The sequence below is a fragment of the Nicotiana sylvestris genome, chromosome 4 (genome assembly GCF_000393655.2).
Source record: "Nicotiana sylvestris chromosome 4, ASM39365v2, whole genome shotgun sequence".
In the NCBI taxonomy this organism is placed as follows: domain Eukaryota; kingdom Viridiplantae; phylum Streptophyta; class Magnoliopsida; order Solanales; family Solanaceae; genus Nicotiana; species Nicotiana sylvestris.
In genome coordinates, this window is record NC_091060.1 from 174,254,131 (window position 1) to 174,275,562 (window position 21,432).

Below are 21,432 nucleotides of genomic sequence, written 5' to 3' on the forward strand. Positions count from 1 at the left end.
AACGATTATGTGGATGACATGTTGCGGCTCATCCATTTCATTCTTCATGTTCGCCTCTCTTTCCCGGAACTGATTTTTGGCTCGATCCCTAAGGAACTCTTAGAGGTGCCCTTTGCTGAGTAGCGGGGCTACTTCTTCTCGGAGTCATTTGCAATCTTCGGTCCTATGACCGTGTTTGCCATGAAATCCGCACACTAAGTTGGGGTTCCTCTGAAAGGATTTGATAATACAGGTCTTGGCCACCTGGTGTCTCTAATTTTACCGATGGCAGATACGATGTATGAAACGTTAACGTTGAAGTTGTATTCCGACAAGCGGGGTGCCTCCGTCGGTCCTGTGTGTTTGTCAAATCTGGATCTGCTCATGAGTCCCCGAGGATTCTAACCTCGATCTGTCCTTCGATCATTTCGGGGTATGTTACGCCTTGGGGCATTTCTCATATCTTCGATGTTGGTTGGTACCTTTCTTTGTTTGGCTTTGGCTCCTTTTCCAGGAGTCTTCTTGGATATACCGAGCCCGAGAAGGCTCCCAGTTGGTCGTCCTCGACCCTAATCTTTGACTGATATCGGTTATGGACATCCGACAAAGTCACGGCGGGGTAGTCAACCAAATTCTGCTTCAGCCGCTTCGAAGCCACCGAGCTTCGTTCGTTCAAGCCTTGGGTGAAGGCCTGCACTGCCCAGTCATTGGAGACTGGTGGTAATTCCATTCTCTCCATTTGAAAGTAGGATACGAACTCCCGCAACATCTCATTTTCTCTTTGTTTGATTTTGAAGACGTCAGATTTCCTTGTAGCCACCTTGATGGCACCGACATGTGCCTTTATGAAAGAATCTGCCAGCATGGCAAATGAGTCAATTGAATTTGGAGCTAAGTTGTGGTACCACATCATGGCCCCTTTCGAAAGTGTTTCTTTGAACTTTTTTAGCAAGACAGATTCGATCTCATCATCCCTCAGGTCATTGCCCTTTACGGCACAAGTGTAAGTTGTGACGTGCTCGTTGGAGTCCGAGGTTCCGTTGTACTTCGGGAGATCGGGCATTCTGAATTTCTTCGGGATGGGCTTCGGAGCAGCATTTGACGGGAATGGCTTCTGTACGAATTTTTTTGAATCAATACCCTTCAGGATCGGGGGTGTGGCTGGGATCTGGTCGACCCTTGAATTGTAGGTCTCCACCTTTTTGTCGTTAGCTCCTATCATTTTTTTGCCCGATTCAATCCTCTTTGTGAAATCACTCTTACCTAGATTACCTTTTGATACACCATCTGTGTTACATTTAATAGGTCCTCGAGCATCTTTATGATAGCGGGGTCGGCTGCTGACCCGTTGTTACTCGATCTTTCCGATACATGTTCGGCTCGAGGAGCCGTTTCAGGTGCTGCTGTGCTTGGAGTTTTTTTGGTGGCTTTACAGTTGAGCAATCGCCAGCTGTTTAATATTTCAAAAATAACGTGAAGGCTAACCTCTTGTTCACCTCTTGTTCACCTCGTGCTAGGATTTCCTAAGCTTCTTGTTGGTTTTCTTGGCGTATACTCCTGTCGGTGTGGGAGTTGATGTCGACGTGTTGAGCGTTGCGCGAGACCACGTCTATGGGAATTGGTTCTGGTGCATCTTTAGGGTTTCGTGGTGGTACACCAACACCTGGAATAACTACATCATTCTCTCCATTGTCCTCAAGACCGTTGTTTTCATGTGTGTTTACTGAGTTAGACATTTTGACATGAAATCAAAGATTCTTGGACAAGAAAAAGCATGAAAGATAACTTGCGTTATGTAGTAAACCAGCAAGAAAATAACCACTATTATTTTTAGCCCCACGGTGGGTGCCAAAATAGTTTACCTTGAAAATGGTAATTACAATTACATTTGATTTTGAGGTTCCAAAAATGCGTGATTTATTTTTATGCTAGTTGTTAAACAATAGATGCTAAGTGTGAGACTAGAAAATGAGATAAGAACTTTGAAAGCAGTATGTTTAAGCAAACCAAGTGGTTGAGAATCGGGCCCTCGAGCCAGATTATACGGGCCTCGAGGTCGAGTCAGATACTAAGTTGTGGACACCCGATGAAGGACTAACAGTTTTGGGAGCTTTGATGAAACTCTTTATGATCAATAATGAGCAATAAATGAAGAACAATTAATAAAGCACAATAAATATAAGTAATGAAATGAAGAGAATGTTTTTGTATTGAATGTTGTGTGTAATATCATGTGTGCAAAAAATAACAAAGGCCCCCTTTATATAGCAGGGGAAATCCCAACATAGTACAGACACATTTATTACAAAGATTTGAGGTCGGTACAACCATTTAATGCCACGATACGGGCTTGAACTAGCCTAATAGACTTGGTGAGCTTTAATCGCGTGCCTTGAGGGTTTCCCGTTTGTCCATCATAGCCTTTGATTTGCACTACCTCGAGATCGATCATTAAGAAACCTCGGGGTCGAACCTCAAACTGGGCCTCGAGGCTTCAAGGGGCGGTCTCACGAAGCGCCATAATGATCATAAAATCGGACCATCTCATAAAATCGGACCATTTTTACTGTATACAAATTCTAGAATGATCAAGTGACCAGCCAATGTATTGATGTATTGATAAGATCAAGACCTATTTTTTTATGCGAGTTATCCGTTAATTATTTGGGTTAAATAACTCTCATGAACATGTGTAGTCCATGTACATATACTCCATTATTTCAACCTCACATGCAAAATATTGAAAAATAAAAATAAAAAATTCAACGATTCGCATGCGCTGTCAGTTGTGGAAAACGGGTCGGAGTTTCTTCTCATGTGCTCCGCATGTGTCCGCTAAGCTGTCCAGAACTTGGCCAATGTAGAAAAAAAAATACTACTGATTTAGCTTATTATTGTCTAACTACTATTTCTGATATTTTGATAAGCTTTATTATAATATAATTTCTTAAATATCCATTATCTATCTCTTAAATATTTCAATTTAATTAACACCACTTATTATAGAACAAGAGAATTTGAAAAAGAAGAAGTACAAAGTAATAAATTTCTTTTTGTAAAATATCAACTATTTAAATTGCTAAAATAACGGACCAGAAAAAGTATCAAACCGTATTGTTGGTTTCATAACAACGATTACAAAGTATGTTATAGTGACATATTTGTCAATTATACATACATGTAAATGATAGAAGTTTTTCCAGAGTTTCGTTTTCACTTTTCACGCCCCTTAATAAATAATAAATAAAGTACATAATTTGTCATGATACCCATATTAATTAATGTATATTTTATTGAATTTGAGAAAATGATTTGAAATGAGTAATAAATACTATGGGTATAACAGGAAAAAAAAATTGTCGATATGCATAAAGTGACAAGTAAAAATGAAAATCTATTTTTAATATAAATATCAAATAAAAGTGAACGGATGGAATACTAAAATTCTTCGTAGCGAAATTTTATGATACCAATTCGAGTTAATTGGATCAGTACATTTTCGACACAAAATGGTTTTAAAAAATGTAGTACAATTTTGTGACAGTGAGTAGGAAATTAATATTCATATGATATTCTTAAAAAATTTATCATAGCCTATTTTTTTTCCTCCTTCGCTTTCTTTTTCTCAACAAAAGACAAAATGCATAGCCTATTTTTTTTTATTGGTCTTGCATAGAAAATGTCAGTCTGCTCATGTTACTTACTCCACTAGATTTGTATGAAGCGGAGACCACACTATATTTCTTGTAATTTTGATGATTTCTGCTGCTATCCGTATATTTTGTTATTTAAATACCTGCTAACTATATTCCACTAGCTTTAAATGAAGTTGTGACCCTTTATTTCTTGAGCTTTCGATCCTTTCTGCTGTTGTCTATATGCTTCTGTTGTTAACAGTCCATGTGTTTTGGTTCTGCTAGCTATGCAAGAACTTACAGCTACAGTAGATAACCATCCTGATTCAGTTGCTATAACTGGCTATAGTTCTGGTTAATCTTTTGTTAGCGATGCAATCCATATTTTAAGTGTCTAGTTCTGTTGTTGCAGACTAATAAAGCTTAAAGCTAACATAACAATGAAGATGAGTATCATGTGTTATGTGCATTAGAGAGAGAGAGAGTTAAAAGTAGTCAATTACAACACAAAATATTCAGCTATAGAGCTGAAGTTTCCCAGTTACAACACAAAAACTTCAGCTCTAGAGCTGAACTTCAGGCCCGACTACTAGAATGCTGAAGTTTTGCGTGATTGTCTGTGCTACTTCAGCCCTGTGTGCTGAAGTTATGTGAACAAGCGGGTACGCTTGCAATTTTTTTGCAAAGCAGACACAAGTTAAAATGTGAAACAAAAAGCGAGTATAGATGCAAATGCCCCACTAGTATTATATGACGTTGTAATCTCGGGGTATTCTTGCAACAAGAAGCCCAAAGGGGCCCACTTCATGTGAATTGGTCCACTAACTAGGGCCCATCACCGTTTTGTACCTTATCTTTTATTTCTGTCTCGCATCTATAAGCATCACAATTTACAAAGTAATTTAGAAGTGCCATCAATTTTGTAAAACTAATTAGTAGATACCTTTCTTCTGTTTTAAGATTGTTCTCTTATCCTAAATAAGAATAATTAATAACTAATCCATCATTAAGATTTTGATTTAACTAATCCCATCATTGATCAAAGTCACATCAACGGTGTAAGTATATATAATGTTGATAGAGAAACACCAACTATAATCATTTTGCTTCTTTCTTTTTTGTTTAATAGACTTTATCCTTTGGGAAAAGGTCAAAATTGTCCTTCTACTATAGTATATTGTTTACTTTTGTCACTCGTTTTACTTTTCGTTCAAATCTATCCTTATCGTTAACAAAGTTTACATAATTGCTCCTAACCCTAATGTTCCTCCACTGTGGCAGCCAACCCCTCTGATAAGTGACCAATTTGCCTTGGGCACAAAGAAATATTAAATTTTAGACAAAAATAGTTAGTGTGATTAACCTACCCTTAATTAAATATTGCAACATAATTTAATGTGAGGAATAAAAGACTTTTTAGGGATACACACATAAGGATAATTTTGGAAAAACAAATTAAATTTTTCCTTGATTATATAAATGGACACTTATTTTGGATCAAAATAAAAAGATAAATTGGACACTTATTGTGAACCGGAGGGAGCACTTTAGTTTAAGCTTTCCGTTCACATCACTGAACAATTGTAGGACTATGTAATTCTACTAAATATTATCCAAAAAGTCATATTATATGCAAAACAATTATGAAAAAATATATCATTCAGTGTAATTTTTATTAATTAACATATATCTGTAATGAGTGTATAGAATCTGGAAATTGCTTTTTTTTACAAAAATAAAAGGAAGGGAAAAGGACAAAGATAAGCTAAACTACCTTAAATCTTCATTAGAGGAAGGTACATGCGAAATAAAGATAGAAAAAGAATTAATTAATATCAAAAAAGGAAGAAAAATTACTTGGAGTCATTATCAGAAAAGGATGAAGTGTCACTTGAAGAATAAAAGAATTAATGGAAAGGTGATAATTTGTGCCATTTCTCGTGATTATTTGCTGTACGAGATATTGGTGAACTACTCTTGAAATAGTTTTTTGTGTTATTAAACATATTTGACTGTTTTTCATTTATTAATTTTCTTTTGTCCCTTTCAATTTATTCAACTGTATTCAACACTATTTCTATATAAACTACATATATATTGCCCTTCCAACATTAACAATAATCAGATCTTCCTTTGAATCCAAATGCCACCTAAAATTAGAGGATTCACAAGTAAACTTATTGCAGTATTACACTAAAAAGTAAGATTTCATATTTGTAATTTATTGCAAAATTTATTTTAGTTACATGAATTTTATAAAAATAACATAAAAGATCGGTAAAATAACATAGATAATCTTTGTAAGATTATTTTTTCCATTCAAATATAAATAGATATAACAACAACAATAATATACCCAGTATATTCTCACAATATAGAATCTGTGGAGGATAATATGTATGCAAACCTGTTGTTTTCGTTAAACTCTCGGCTCAAAAAAATTAATTCACAGCAGGTTTAAAAAAAAAACAGTAACCGTGTTAAAAATAATAAAGGCAAGAATAGTAACAACAATAAAATAACAAAACAATAAAAAAATCGTAACAAGAGAAACAACCGGTAGAAAAAGAAATTAAAATTAAGAATATACTAAAAATAGGAACTACTTTCTACCCTTTTCTAAACATAAAGTGCTAAATATTCTAATTATTTAATACTACTTGTATAGCTGTATTAAGTTAAATTTAAACATTTTTATCTAATAAAGAAAATATCATTTTCAACTTATTACACATGTTATAGATATGAAAGTTGGATTGAATGTAAAAAACAAGAACGGGACAAAACAACAACAGATCTGAATTTGGATTTTTTTAAATAGGATGATTCTTGTCTTTTAGTCTCAACGGAAATATATTCATATCTTTTTCTTTTCTTTTATAATAAAGAAAACTACTGGGGTCTGTAAAAATAAAAGGAAAATAAAAACCACGGACCTGAAAATACTAAAGTCAGCTAGATTTTAGGAGAGTGTTGAGGTCCGTGTTCTTAATAAAAACTTTTTATCTTTTAACTTTTTTATTATTATCAGCTCATTAAGTACAATTTCCAACAACTATAGAATATCTACTACTACTACAACACTGGAGCAAAAAAAGGCTAGAGAAGACTGGTCAATCAGTGACTGAGAGGAAAAAAAGAAGAAAAAAAAATGGGAAAATCAACAGCTTCTTCTTGTTTCAAGATAATTGCTTGTGGCAGTGATTCAGTTGAACATGATGAACTTGAAACTCCTTCTGAGGTATAAATCTATACCCCTTTTTCTTAGATCAAATTTTCAGTTGTTATTTTACTGATTTTTGTATTGATTAATTAATAATGTATGTTAAAAATTGAATCATTTTTGTGAGAAAATGGTTTCTAATGAATCTTGGATCAACCCCTCAAATTGTGAAGTCTGATTCTTTTGTTTTTTTACAAAATTGTTATTTCCTGTTTTTTTTTCCACTGATAATGTAGCTTAAAAATTGAATTTTTTTGGGTCAGAAAAGGGTTTTCAAATGAATGTTGGATCAAAATCCCCTTCTTTTTTGTTTTTCTGCAAATTTGTTAAGTTTTAAGATGATGGGATTTGTCCCTTTTTTTTGATCCATGAGTAGAGCTAGTTGTTTTTCTTGAATAAAGGAGCTTTCTTTTTGTGGAATGTGTGTAGAAAAGTTTTAAAAATTTGTCATTGGATCTCAATTATGAGTGATAGATTGTTAAATGTAGACTGATTAGGTTTGGATTTGAATTTGTAGCTTAGTTGGGAGTTGTTAGATGTGTTCACAACACATCAAGGTTAAATGAGATTGGCTGATATATAATTCAATGTATCTCTAAATGGAAATGGATTGAACTCACTAGTGTTCACATAAAATTTCCATATGTTTTTTTTTGGCCAAATATATGCTTGTCTTCCTTCTTTACATAATTATGGCCTTGCTGCTGTGGAGTCAGAAATATAAGTTGAGCTGACAATTCCAGCTATGAGACTTTCACATTACCTACAACACTACCCCCCCCCCCCCCCCGCGGTTGGTGGATGTGCTTAAGTAAGGAAAACACAAATCAAGTACTAATTCACTGACATAGATGTGATGAAACATGATTAAGATGACAACCATGTGTATGATTTCATTCCTTATCTACGGCCTTTGCATGGGAGTTTTTCAGGGTTGTTGTTTTAAGAGAAAGGCCAAAAAAGAAAAGCGCATCATCTGTTGCAAAAGTGAATACATATGGTAAAGAAGATCTCATTGTCAATGGTTTCATTTTCCTATCTGAGGCCTTTGGACATAATAATTTTTCTTAGTATTTGAAGTTTGATTGATGTTCAGATCATTTTACTATATGCATCATGACTCATTGACATATGTACTTGATTTCAGAAATGCTTACTCCACAATCTGCATGTCACCCTCTCTTGTCACAATTGATCTATAGAATGGTCTAATCAGGGACTCTGATTTACTTCCACTGCTTTCCCTTTCCTATCTATACTTTATTGGTTAAGAGACATATTGATAGAATGTGGAAGTGCTAAACTCTTGATACTTGCAAGACGATTTCAGATCATTATGGATGTTCAGTTAAATATCTTGCGCAACCCTAACAAAATAACTTTGCAGAATTTAACTTTTGCCATGTTCTTTATTCTTTGTGGTTGAATTATTTGAGACATTTTTGTAGAGTAAGAGCTCAAGCGACAAGCGTGGATGGAGTTTCCGCAAGAAATCAGCCAGGCATCGTGTATTAAGCAATACAGTAGTTTCAGAAACACCATCTGGGAACAAGGACTGGCCAGAATCTGCAAATGCCAATCTGCAAACGCAATCTAACTCTACCATTCCAGAGAAGGCATCTGTCATCCAATGGGCAGATGAGAAACCCCAGTTCTCAACAGCCGAGAAGCCCAAGATCTGCGCAGACGAGAAGCCCCAGATCTTAGCGGACGAGGAGCCCCAGGTTTCGACAGCCGAGAATCCCCAGATCTTGGAGGACGAGAAGCCCCCGGTTTCCAAAGATGAGAAGTCCTTGGTCTCCGAAGATGAAAAGCCCCCGGTTTCCGAAGACGAAAAGCCCCCTGTTTCCGAAGACGAGATGCCCCTGGTTTCTGATGACGAGAAGCCCCTGGTTTCTGAAAATGAGAAGCCACTCATCTCATTAGACAAGAAGCCCCGTGTCTCAACAGATGAGAAACCCATACCCTTATCCGTGGTGGATGCAACACTATCAGAGCCAGTAACATCTAGAGTCAATGATGGTAAAGCTGATGTTACTCCAGATGAGCATGTTGTTATTGTTATCCAGACTGCAGTCAGAGCATTTCTGGTACCTTAATTTTGTCTTCTCTTCTTTCCATTGTCTTGAACATTTAATGGTTAAAGCTTTTGGCAAATTATAAATTAATTTTGTATTTGATGGTTTCTTCTCCCAGGCAAGAAGAGCTCAACTGAAGCAAAAGCATATAACTAAATTGCAAGCTGCTGTACGTGGACATTTAGTTCGCAGGCATGCTGTCGGAACTCTGCGATGTGTCCAGGCTATTGTCAGATTGCAGGCTATTGTGCGAGCACGCCATGCTAACCGCCTTGCAAAAGGATCTAGAAATAAGGAGAAATTAAATGTAAGTATGAAAAGATGAAGAGCTTGATACTATATTGGTAATATTTCTTGCTCAAGCGTAAATCTGAAGGTTTTTGGTCAGCTCGCTTTTGAATTTTAGATTTGACTCTGAGGCACTCTGTACCTATCATTTGAGACATTTCTTTCTTTTCCCTCTTCTCCCTCCCACCTTTTGGGTGTTGTTTCTGTGCAGAAGCCCTTTCGACTAATTTTTTAACTGATGAATCACATCTCTGATGTTTCGTCCTTTCAGGGAAAGGGAAAGGAGAACTCAGGAACAAAATCAGAGGTCACATACACTTCTATTTCGAAGCTACTAAGCAATAGCTTTGCTCAACAGGTATATATTATAGTCATTTTCCACTATGGGATCTAAAATTTGCGACAATTTTGTTAAATATGCTTCATTTCCTGTCCAAACTGATTTGTCATTTTATCCTTTGGTGCAAGCTCCTTGAATCAACTCCGAAGACCAAAAGTATTAATATTAAGTGTGATCCTTCCAAATCTGATTCAGCCTGGAAATGGTTAGAGAGATGGATGTCTGTTTCATCACCAGGAAATGAACCGTCACCACAATTAGAATTATCAGCAGAACAGCAGGAAAAGGAAAGTAGTGTTGAGCACTCCAGCAACCTTATTGAAAGTAAAGTTCAGCTTGATTCTGAGTCAATGGACTTCAGACAGGATGACGAGGTATCGTTATCTGCGGCTCTGTCGGAAAGTGACGAACATTTGATCACTTATGATGCAGATAGCTTAGAGGTGCAAGCCGACATACCAGTACCTCCTCAGCCTCAGAATGTTGATGAAACAAATTCAAGAGATGACAATTTCTGTTCTATTCCTACTCAATATAAGGAGTCCGAGCTGCTCCCCAAGCCAGAGACCAATTCTTTCCCTGCTAAGACCGAAGCTGACAGTGAGGATACACATTCCCTTACTGTTGAACCTCCAGAGACGTGCAAACAGGTCGTACATGGATCAAGAAAGGCAAGTAATCCTGCATTTATTGCTGCTCAGACAAAGTTTGAGGAACTCACTTCGGCAGCTAAATCAACCAAAATATCTAGTTTGTCCAATCATAAGACTGAAGACGAATCCAGTGAAGATACATTTTCATCTATCACTGATCAATCATTTGGGGCAAGGGAAACTGCCATGTCAGAAGCTTCTGTTCCTCATAGTACAAGAGCTCAAGTTGGTGGTTCTGAATGTGGCACCGAGCTTTCTATTTCTTCTACCCTGGACTCACCAGATAGGTCTGAAGTTGGAGCTCGCGAATTTGAGCAGGAACTAAAGCCTTCATACGATCAAACTGGCCATGACAAGAACAACGGATATCCGCACATTGGAGACGATAGTATAAATGACTTATTGCACTCCGACTATGTTCAGTCAGGGACAGAGGATCCTACCGATAATGCTAACAGTGAGCTGAAAGATGTTATGGTCAATTCAGATCTATCACACGAGGAGAAGCCAGAAAACAATTCAGTTAATGTTCAAATAGAGCAAGAAGCTAAGACGGATCGGCTATACAAAGTGTCACCAGATGCATCTCCAAGGAGCCATATAACTGTTCCTGAATCCCAAGGGACACCTTCTAGTCAGGTGTCAGTGAATCCTAAGAAGATCAAAAGTGAAAAAAGTGGATCAAATCCCAAGCGTCATTCCTCATCTGCTGGCAAAAAGTCTCCTTCGAAACCAATCCATGATTCAGGTACAGCTAGTTTGGAACAATTACCTAAGGATCATAAAAATGGAAAGCGACGGAATTCTTTCGGTTCAGCAAAAGCTGGACAAGTTGAACAGCAGGAGCCTAGAGATAGCGGTAGTAGCAGTTCTCTCCCAAGTTACATGCAAGCAACAGAATCTGCAAAAGCCAAAGCTCTCCCAAATAGCTCTCCGAGATCTAGTCCAGATGTCCACAATAAAGATGAATTCATTAAAAAGAGACACTCACTTCCCGGTTCAAATGGTAGGCAAGGTTCACCTCGTATCCAGCGGTCTTTGTCTAATGCACAGCACGGTGCAAAGGGAAACGGAACTCAATCTCCACAGGGTATTTCCTAAACCTTCAGATGTTCATACATTCATTGCTTATCTAATCGTCATAAAAAGTTATTGCTATTATCTAATGCCATGAAAACCAGTATGAGTTGCGAGGGTTGTAAGTTGGCAAGGGTGTCTCATGGATTGATGCAGTTTCTCGATTTTGGACGGGATAATCTAATTGTCATGAAAAGTTATTGCTATTATCTAATGCCATGAAAACCAGTATGAGTTGCGAGGGTTGTAAGTTGGCAAGGGTGTCTCATGGATTGATGCAGTTTCTCGATTTTGGACCTATTAATCCCGTCCTCCAACCATTTCCTACTTGCTTCCCTTGAGGATAAAACCGAGTAATAATATCCTACTCTTCTGAAAACTATTAACAATATGCTCATGTGGTGGCATATTCATGTGGATGAGTAGAAGACCCCTTAGTGTTTGAGCAACTAACAAATGGTATCAACTACCTGCTTGAACTTGCAATTCCAGCACTGTTTATGCAGATCAAATCTTTCCTCACATATGTTCATCACCTTGCATTTATTCTTCATCGTAGATTCTGTTTTTTCTGGTTTCGGCTAACTACTCTACTTCTTTGTTATATGATAATTCTTTAATATGACTTAGCCTTAATACTTTCATAGACACCAACATTATTGATTGTGAAACATGCTTGAGGTCTCCCCTAGATTTGGCAATTCATTTTGAGTTACCTTTAAAGGTCCTCTTATCTGTAAAACTTTTTCGTGCGAATTCATGACAGTTGGTACTGGCTTTAAGGTTCAAATGGATGATAATTCACTGGAATTTTCTGTGATGAATATTTTGGCTCACCAAGATTCTTTGAATCTTGAGCTGGCTTTTCCCCCCAATTCTGAGCTCTATGGAGTTCTTATATTTAATTTTTTTAAACGTCTAAAATGTGTATTTTCAGAGAGGAAATGGCAGCGATGAGTAAAGTTCCTCAGCGACACAACTAACGGATGGCATATGATGGATTGGCGCTTTCTTTGAATGCTGGTCATCTGCTCTTAGGAAATCCATAGCAAAGCCATGCCCTGGACTATTGTTTATTTGTGAAGAGAAATGTAGAAAGAGTTATTTTTCCTGTAAATTTACTATTTGCTCATGCCTACTCAAACCCCCCTTTCTTTTTTCAAGGATTTTGTTTGAGATGCTTGTACTTCTTTTTTCCTTTACTTCACATTTGTGTGTATCTTTATAATATTGTGTGCTTTTGTGGCTGATGTATTTCTGACTGCTAATGAGAAGTTTGGAAGAGTTGTTTTCAGTTGAAGGTGCTGTCAATACCTCCCCTGATTCCCACTCTATAGGTGTCTAAGTTTATTTGATGCACTGATATATTAGGTGAAAATGCCTTTTAAGATTATTGAATTAAAGCAAGTCCCCTTTTGCGTTGGTTCTTGAACGAGAAATGTACAAAACAGAATGCTTAAGAAAAGGTATAAACTAAACTGTTAGAAAAAGATGCAATTTTCAAAAGAAAAAAGAATGACATGAAAATAAATTTGTGTTGTCTCTCCCTCTATAGTTTCTGAGTGGCAAAAATAAAGCAGCATACAAGCAAAGTCTCTTTTGATCATCAGAAAATGAACCAATTATATATGTTTAAAAGCCTCCAAGCTGAATCCAAGTAAGCAATACACAGCTTATCACATCCCTCAGGAATTGATGGTCCAAAAATAAGGGTAGCTCGGTGTAAGCACGTGATTTTTGCTTCACGACAATCGCTCCAAAAGAAAACAAAAATAGTGACCAGTGACCTCGCTGTACAAATTTTCAATTTTTTTTCATGACATGTGCTGCTAGTCATTTGTGGTTTGGCCCATGTTGCATTGGATCTTATCAATCAAAATACAAAGTATGTCTGTCATGGTAATCAAACTGTAATTCGGTCGTTGAAAGAAAATTCAAAAAAAATATATATGCATCGTTCGTTCTAGGTTGTGATTTAACTTACTTAAACATTTTAATTTGGTGTGATAATTGTGTTGAAGTGTTACATTGTTGTTTGTTTTAATTTCATTTGTTTTATTATTTATTTGTTATTTCATTTTTTGTTTTAAAATTAGAGAACAAAGAAAAGAGTGATGAAAATCGATTTGGGCCCAAGAAATGAAACAAAAATAGGCCCAAAACCGGCACAAGGACCCAGTCCAAGTCAGGCCTGCCCAAACACTGATTCAAACGACGCCGTATCAGCGTCATTATCAGAACCGTTGATCTGACTCAAACAAACGGTCCTGATCAGGTTGATCACTTCACCTCAACGACGCCGTTTCAGGCAAATTAATCTGAACCGTCCAACCCTTTGATCCAACGGACCCAGACCTTCCCCCTAAACCCGTCAAACTTTGACCCGATCCAGCCTTACCCGGTCTCACCCACTATCAAACCCAAACGACACCGTCTTCCCTAAGTGAATAGATCCTGGCCATAGATCTCATTTGATCCAACGGCCAGGATCTAAACCCCTAGATCGTATATAAGCTTTCTATCGTACCCCACGCCCCCTATTCGAACCCCCCTCCACTCATCGTCTTCACCAAACACTGAACCCCCCCGAAACCCTAGCAGCCGCCCTGATTTCCCTTTCACCAGAACCCGGCGGCATGAACGCCGATGACCACCTCCTGAACACCCTAGGACCACCTCACTCTCCTGAACATGGATCTGTAACCCCCTAGCCTCGAATTACCTTCCTTCGTCTCGAATCTTCATTTGAAGATTCGAGTCGAACTCTGACCTATACCAAACCTCACCATCTTCGTACCAGACACTCCCATGACCTCCCTCGTGACCAAACCAGGCTTGGTTTGGTCCGAATCTACCCACAACTCCTACAAAACCAGATCTAAAGATCCAAACCTTAGAACACGAATAGCCTTGGAATCCGGCTAGTCTTAACAGGGGTTTGAGGTCTAATAGACCTTAATCAAGGTGTTCTCGTGTGAGAACACCCTGATTAAAGTTTGTTCGGCCTCAAATGGTCAAAGTTGAGTCAGACTTGGGTCAATTTTGTTTGGACATTTTTCGGTAAGTTTTTCTTTGCCTTTCTGTTTTATTCGAGTGGTAATTAAGTTGTTAGCATGCTTTGTTGTGTTTGCTTGTTATTTCTGGTATTTTTCTTAATTCCTTCCATCTTTGTAAGGCCTTTATTTGGTCGTTGGTTTGTCTGTGTGTGTTCTGAATGTATTCTGTGATATACATGATCGTCAATTAAATTAATCGTCAAATAAGTTAATTCATATAGGTTCCCAGTAATTGAACAAAGTTGTCTGAAGTCATTCGGGACTCTGTACGTGTTGTTTATATGAACGACTGATTATTATGTGTTACGATTAATGTAGTCGAGTCGATGTATGTCGTCAATTAGTTTCAATCATTAATGGTAACAACTTGATTCGTGTTGTTTATTTCTGCTGTGATCGTATTTGAATCCCATTAGGAACTGAATTGTATTGCCTAATGGTTTTGTTCAATTTGAATCAAAAAACCTCTAGGGGGTAGGTTATAATGGCAGTTCAGACTTTGATCTTAAATAGATGCCATGTTTACTTGGTTTAGATTGTGGGCAGCATGTGTATGGTCAGCTGTTAAGGAATTAAAATAATTGGACAGCATGTGCTGTCAGATTATATTCCTGTTGCCCATACTTTGGCTAAATAAATAAGAGATTAGGACACTTTAACAACAAAAATAGAGATGGGCTGTCAGGGATCTCATGGGAGTTTTTGTTATTTAAAATAACTGAGTGGAAAAACAACAGGGAGGGGGAATTTTGAGTTGTCACACAGATGTAAAGTGCTGAATTCAGGCTATAAAAGAGGCAGACCTTCCATTTAGAGGGGGGGGGGATTTTTTTTTGAGAGATTTTTGGAGCCTGGGGAAAGGGTTTTCTTAAGGGCTGGATTTTTCTTAGTCTTCAGAGAAAACAAGAAAGACAAAGTCTCAGAATTTTGTAACCAAACCCTGTCTGAAAACTACTTAAGAGTTCAAGTTGGTCAAGCTGTCTTGGCCAATTGCTGTTGGTTGCCTGTTAAGCTGCTTGTGTTTGTTGAACTGCTGGTGTTGTTACATTGAATACTCTGTTGTTTCTGCTGGTTCATTACTCTTTTTCTGGGATTTGTCTGTCTGATGCTCGATCACCTATGGGCTACATAGATGTTGCTGGTTGTGTTGTTGTGTTGTTGCTATTTGTTGTTGCTGTTGGTTACTTGCTGCTGATACTCTTTCTCTTCCTCTTCTTATTGTGCAAACATCCAGGTACACGACTAATACTGTCAATGTAACTTGAAGTTGAGTATGAATGCAAAAAGAGAAGAATTGAAGATTGTTTACTTTAAGCATAGACTGTTATATTGAATATCATGTAATGCATAATAGGTTACATTTTGTTTGGATACTGAAGGTAACTTGCACGCCTAGTAGATATCAATGTATGGGGATTGAATGTTAGTTTTATATGTATGCTGTTAGATAAAAATATTCCCAATGCAGTAGGTTGTATCCCAGACTTAGTTTAAATTGTGTAACATATTCTTTAATGTAGGCTAAGCATGTAAACTATCCACTACTAGTATAGTTCTTTCCCTTCTGATAAATTAGCTTATATAACTGTTTAAACCATACTTTAGAACAAAGAACACAAAGCTTGCAATCTCAACCTCATGAAGGTCGAGACTAGGTCGAAACAGACCAAGCAGGCCCGCATCGAACAAACAGTGGCCCAGGTCTGGCCCATCCCGCATGAGCTGGATTTGGGCCCGTAATGATCAATCAGTTGTCCGTGTGCGTATTCACGTTTTCTTATTCTATAAAAGCATTTTGAATCCTGCTATAAATAACCTACGGGCATGTAATTAACTAGGACTATCTCTGTTTTCAATTAGTAGAGACAAACGCGACAAAAAACGTAGTTGCTATAGGATATCTTTTTTTTAAAAATAAAATGAGACGATCCTCGCCAAACAAAAGGGACAAATTGCGGGGCCCTCACAAACTATATGTATTAAATACTTAGATTCCGAGATGGGCCGTTTAAGCAAATTTCACGGCCCTACCCAAAAATAATAATGCTCTAGTTGCTTTAGGCGCGCCTTTTATAATGTTATCTCCCTAAACTCGGGTGCACATTTATGTGACCCAAATCTAAATCTCAACGGAGTCGAAATATGTCTCTAGTCACGGGCACATTGATTGTGGCGTGGCCTGAGATGTATTTCCATGACGTTGTAAATTCCTTTTAATAGTAAAATGAGACGAGCCTCGACAAACAAAAATGTAGAAGCTGCGGGGCCCTCTAAATGCTTATATATTAAAATACTTAGAGTCCGGAACAGGCCGTTTAGCAAATTTTACGGTCTTCCCCAAAATAACAATACGTTAGTCGCTTTAGGCGCGTCTTAATAATTTATTCTCCTTAATTCGGGTGCACATTTATGTGACCCAAATCCAAATCTCAACCGAGTCGGGATATGTCAATAACCACGGGTGCATTGATGTAACGTGGTTCGAGATATGTTTTCACGACGTTGCAAGTCCTATAAAATAGCAGTGAATGATAAAAGCGGTTAAAAGATAAAATTGGCACCTAAGTTCACATTTGTATAAAACCAGATAATCAAGCCGAATATAACAGTTGAGCGACCGTGCTAGAACCACAGAACTCGGGAATGCCTAACACCTTCTCCCGGGTTAACAGAATTCCTTATCCGGATTTCTAGTACGCAGACTGTAATATGGATCATTCTTTTCCTTGATTCGGGATTAAAATTGGTGACTTGGGACACCCTAAATCTCTCAAGTGGCGACTCTGAAAGAAATAAAAGAATCCCGTTTCGATTGTCCTTAAATTGGAAAAACTCCCTTGCACCCCCTCGGGTGCGGAAAAAGAGGTGTGACAGCTCTGGCGACTCTGCTGGGGATTTTTGATGAGCCCAGAACCACTGGTTCAGGGTTAAGAATTCGAGCTTAGAATAATTGTTATTATTTGGCTTTATTTATTATCTGATTTTATTATATATTTGAGCCTATTGTGCTAAATGCTGCTTTTACCGCTTTGATACTATTTGGACTGTATATATAAACTGTGCCGAAACCCCTCTCTTCTTTCTCTTGAGGAGCGCACTCTGGTCGTGGCTTCTTTCTGTTAGTGTCATATACCAAAATAGAACGAGGATTCGGAGGAGTTGCAAAATTGGATGGCCTTTTGGTTACCGGTACACAGCTCCCATCCTTGGCTCGAGTTGTCCGCTCGGGTAAGCCAGGTCTAGAACCGACACCTAGGTTTTACAGCTTAGTATAACATGACTTTATGCCGGATCCCTAGTAGGAACGCTTATTTGCATCACGTTGCATTTAACTTAGGGGACTCAACACGGGGGTTGGGTCCGTCTAGGACAGGCAACCTGAAAATAAAAGACCATCCTGCTACATCTTGTTTGCTGTATGCATTTACTTGTTTCAAGGCTTGCATGCTGACCGGCTTTTGAATATCGGGAATGTTGTGAAAAAAAAGGGAAATAACGGTTAGGGAATTAATTATTTTCGGAAAAACCAATACCCAGAAAATGGTTGAAACTCTGCCAGAATTTTGAGAAAATAAACAAAAGGTGTCTTATTAATTTGTTTTATTAAATACAAAAGAAAATAAAAAAGAGAAAAATGGATTTTTGTTTCATTTTGAACAGAAAAAGGAAAAAATAGTTTGTCATGAGAAACATGGTTCACAAAATTTGGTTTATGTTTTCCGCCCGAACTACGTCAGTTTGATTCTCGCGGGGTGCGAGATACATAGGCAACCCCCATCGGGCTCAACTTATTTTTCAAAATATAGGTACAATCAAAAAGAACAAAAGTTTTAAATAGTCAAGGTGACATCACGCTTTTCAGAAACAACCAAATTTCGTTTTTTTAGGAAAGAAGGGTGTGTCAATTTGGTATTTGAGTCCAATGAGTCTGGATCTTTGCTTAATCACCCCAATAAACATGCAGAATGAGCGTAAGTCCAAGTTTGCCAGTAACGGTTAGGAGCAAAATCCCTCTGGAGGTGCGATTATGGTGGGAGGATCTGGAAAAGTCAGAGAAAGACAAGATCAAACTGCACCTGGGAGGTCTGGCTAGTCTGTTGAATGTCAGGCCCCGATGCGACATCATAAAGGCTTTGGTTACATTTTGGGACCCGACCCACAACGTATTCCGTTTCTCGAATTTTGAACTCACCCCAACCTTAGAAGAAGTGGCGGGTTACATGGACGTCACTGAAGGTTTGAGACACAAATACCTGATCGCTCCAAGAGCTGTGAATTCACACAAATTCATGGATCTGTTGAAGATAAGCAAGGGAGTCCCATACGCTGAACTGGATAGAGGTTTTTCTACCCTGCAATTCATATACCAGAGGTACGGGAACATAGGAGGATTCAATGATCCATAAAGTGGTGTCTGCAGTAGGGGAAATCTGGTAAAGTGGAATGAGCATAGGCGGTTCGCTTTCATGGTGGCATTCTTGGGCCTTGTGGTGTTTCCCCGAAAAGATAGAAATATCGATCTGAAGGTGGATGGGGTCGTTAAAGTCCTGATTACCAACGATAAAAGCATCCTTGCTCCTATGGTAGTGTCGGAAATATACCGAGCCCTCACGTCTTGTAAGGCCGGGGCAGATTTCTTCGAAGGATGCAACTTGTTATTACAGATGTGGATGATCGAACACTTGTGCCGCCATCCTCAGTGTATGCGCTACATGTCTACAAACGAGGACTGCATCGAAGGTTATAACCTGAGGGTTTCAGGTTTCCGATTACCAGAAGGGTTCGAAGAATGGACATCCTATCTCCGGGCCATCACTGCAGAACAAATAAACTGGACTTTGGGTTGGCTCCCTGTGGAAGAAATTATATACATGCCCGCCACTGGTCCTCACTTCCTCTTAATGGGACTCAGGGGTATTCAACCTTATGCCCCTTACAGGGTGATGAGGCAGTTAGGAAGGTGTCAGGTGATACACCCGGACGAAGATCTCAGCACCTATGCAGTCGAGGTCAGCAGTGATGGCCAATTCCCTGAAAAGACAGTTCGTTGCATATGGAGTGAATGCCAGTACCTGACAGCAAATACTCGGGTAGGTGATGTGTCTAGGGGTGAAGTCTCGCCAGCCTATCTCGCTTGGCATGATAAGAAGAACATTGCAGAGCGGCCAACCAAACGGCCTCACCTCCAAGATTTTGTTGGGTCATCACAAGAACAATGGGGCTGGCTCGCAAAGGAGGAAGGTTACCGGGTTGAAATCGGGAAGCTAAAGCGGCAAGTTGAAAGGCTTGTATTCGAAAACAACGTGCAAGTCGCCCAGGAGCAGGCTGAAAAAAACAAGCTAGCCCAAGAGAACCAGACCCTGAAGGCCCGCCTTCGCCTAGCCAGTAAGAATAACATTGACCGACAGAAACGTTGCTCTGACGAAAGATTGATAGCAAGTTTGAGAAATCAGGTCATCCAGAGCCAAGAAGAATTAGAACAATCAGAAGCTTGCATCGCAAGGATGAAGGTCAAATGGGCAAAAGGTACAACGGCCCGAAGACAGCGTCTGCAACAGGTCATAAGGGATTATGAAATGAGCATCGGGATATTAAGAGAGACAAACTCCACTCTACATGATCGGATCATCAAACAAGCACGAGATGCCCAGGCCGACAGAAGACAGTGTTACGATGCAATGGCCTGCATGGAAAGACAAATGGAGTTGTTCCAGGATCGACTTGCCGACAATGCTCAGGCACTGGGATTGAAGAGCTGACAAATCAGGCAGTTGTTCAGTGAAAGGGATAACATTCGAGCAAGGATTGACGAAATCGGGCATTACATCTACATGAAATGCCTGGCATGTGAGCGAACACCTCGGAAGACCCTCCTTGTTTCCATCATGGGCTGCGTCCACTGGATTATGAACGAGTTGAAGAGCTTGCAAAGAGACCTTACACCTAGGGCCGCGAAAGGGCCGAAAGATGCCTCGTGGGCCCCTAAGTTGGAAAATTAGTCTTGGGTCGAGTCCTGCTTATTTGGCTTTGTTGCTTTCCCATATGTTGTTTTCTTTTCGTTTAGTCAAACCAAGTTAAAAAGTTGTGGAGTCTGTATTGTTGCTATTCTTGTTTGAAGTAATGTGTAATAGCAAATTTTTATAATGAAGTTAAGTGACTCCAAAAGAATTCCTATGTGTCTTTACTTTGTGGCAGAACTACGCCTGGTCTGATTCACGCGGGGACGTGATACGTAGGCAATCCCCATAAGATTCGACCGCTTTAATAAAGAAAGAAAAGAAAATACAAAAATAACAATAAAAAGGACAAATGAGCAAGCCGGGATGACGCATGTTGTTTGAAGCAAAACATGTAGAAACGGTTAACTGCCTAGGAGCATTGCATCCTCTACGTGTTGTGATCAAATCTGTTAAACTCTAACGCTAACAAAGTTTGTTGTTGTCTGAATCCAGACAAGTTAGTTGTTAAAGAACTCTGGCAACACACTCCTACCAAACCATATCCAAAGGACCGGTAGCAACAAGCATGACTACTTCAGAGAATAGTAATGAGGAAGAAAGGCCGATGAGCCAGTTGTTAAAAGAAGCGATGGAAAAGATTGAAAGGATGGGACTAGAGATGAATGCAATGCAGCTATCCCTAGCCAAAGCACAAAAGAGCCCTGAGCCACTGGGACACATGCCGGAATACCCTCACTCTGGCCCTTCAACGAGCCTCCCAAACCCCCGTTATCATCAAGAAAGAAGCTCTCATGATTCCCAAGCTCCACCACCCCATCAACCTCTCCCAACACCCAGTATTCCCACTTTTGTGGGACCCATATCAGCCCCTTTGCAAAGAACGACCAGTGAGCCATTGTTTCAGGCTCACGATACGCAATACTATCCCCCCGAGCCTACGTTTCATGCCCCCGAGCCACAGGCTTACAATCCACACTTGGAAGTGCCGGCAGAGATTGAAAAGCCGGTTAAAGCCCCTGAACAGGATGAGGTATTGAGAAAATTCAAAAGCCTGGAGTAGTCCTTCAGGAACTTGCACGGACTGGGCAACCAGGTCAGCGTAGCATACAAAGATCTATGCCCTTTCCCAGACATCCAACTCCC

At 39.0% G+C, this 21,432-nt stretch overlaps 2 protein-coding genes across 2 annotated transcripts; one reads left to right on the plus strand and one right to left on the minus strand.

Moving 5' to 3' along the window:
• Positions 1-436: 436 nt before the first annotated feature.
• LOC138890545 (uncharacterized) lies at positions 437-1,201 on the minus strand. Its single transcript, XM_070173939.1, has one exon. It carries the CDS (start codon positions 1,199-1,201, stop codon positions 437-439), a length of 765 nt encoding a protein of 254 aa, XP_070030040.1.
• A 5,436-nt stretch (positions 1,202-6,637) lies between these two features.
• LOC104244931 (protein IQ-DOMAIN 32) lies at positions 6,638-12,573 on the plus strand. The gene is made up of 6 exons (XM_070172379.1): positions 6,638-6,855; positions 8,286-8,927; positions 9,034-9,222; positions 9,475-9,561; positions 9,672-11,286; positions 12,211-12,573. The coding sequence occupies exons 1-6, from the start codon at positions 6,766-6,768 to the stop codon at positions 12,228-12,230; spliced, it is 2,643 nt and encodes an 880-aa protein (XP_070028480.1). The 5' UTR covers positions 6,638-6,765; the 3' UTR covers positions 12,231-12,573.
• The last annotated feature ends 8,859 nt before the right edge of the window (positions 12,574-21,432 follow it).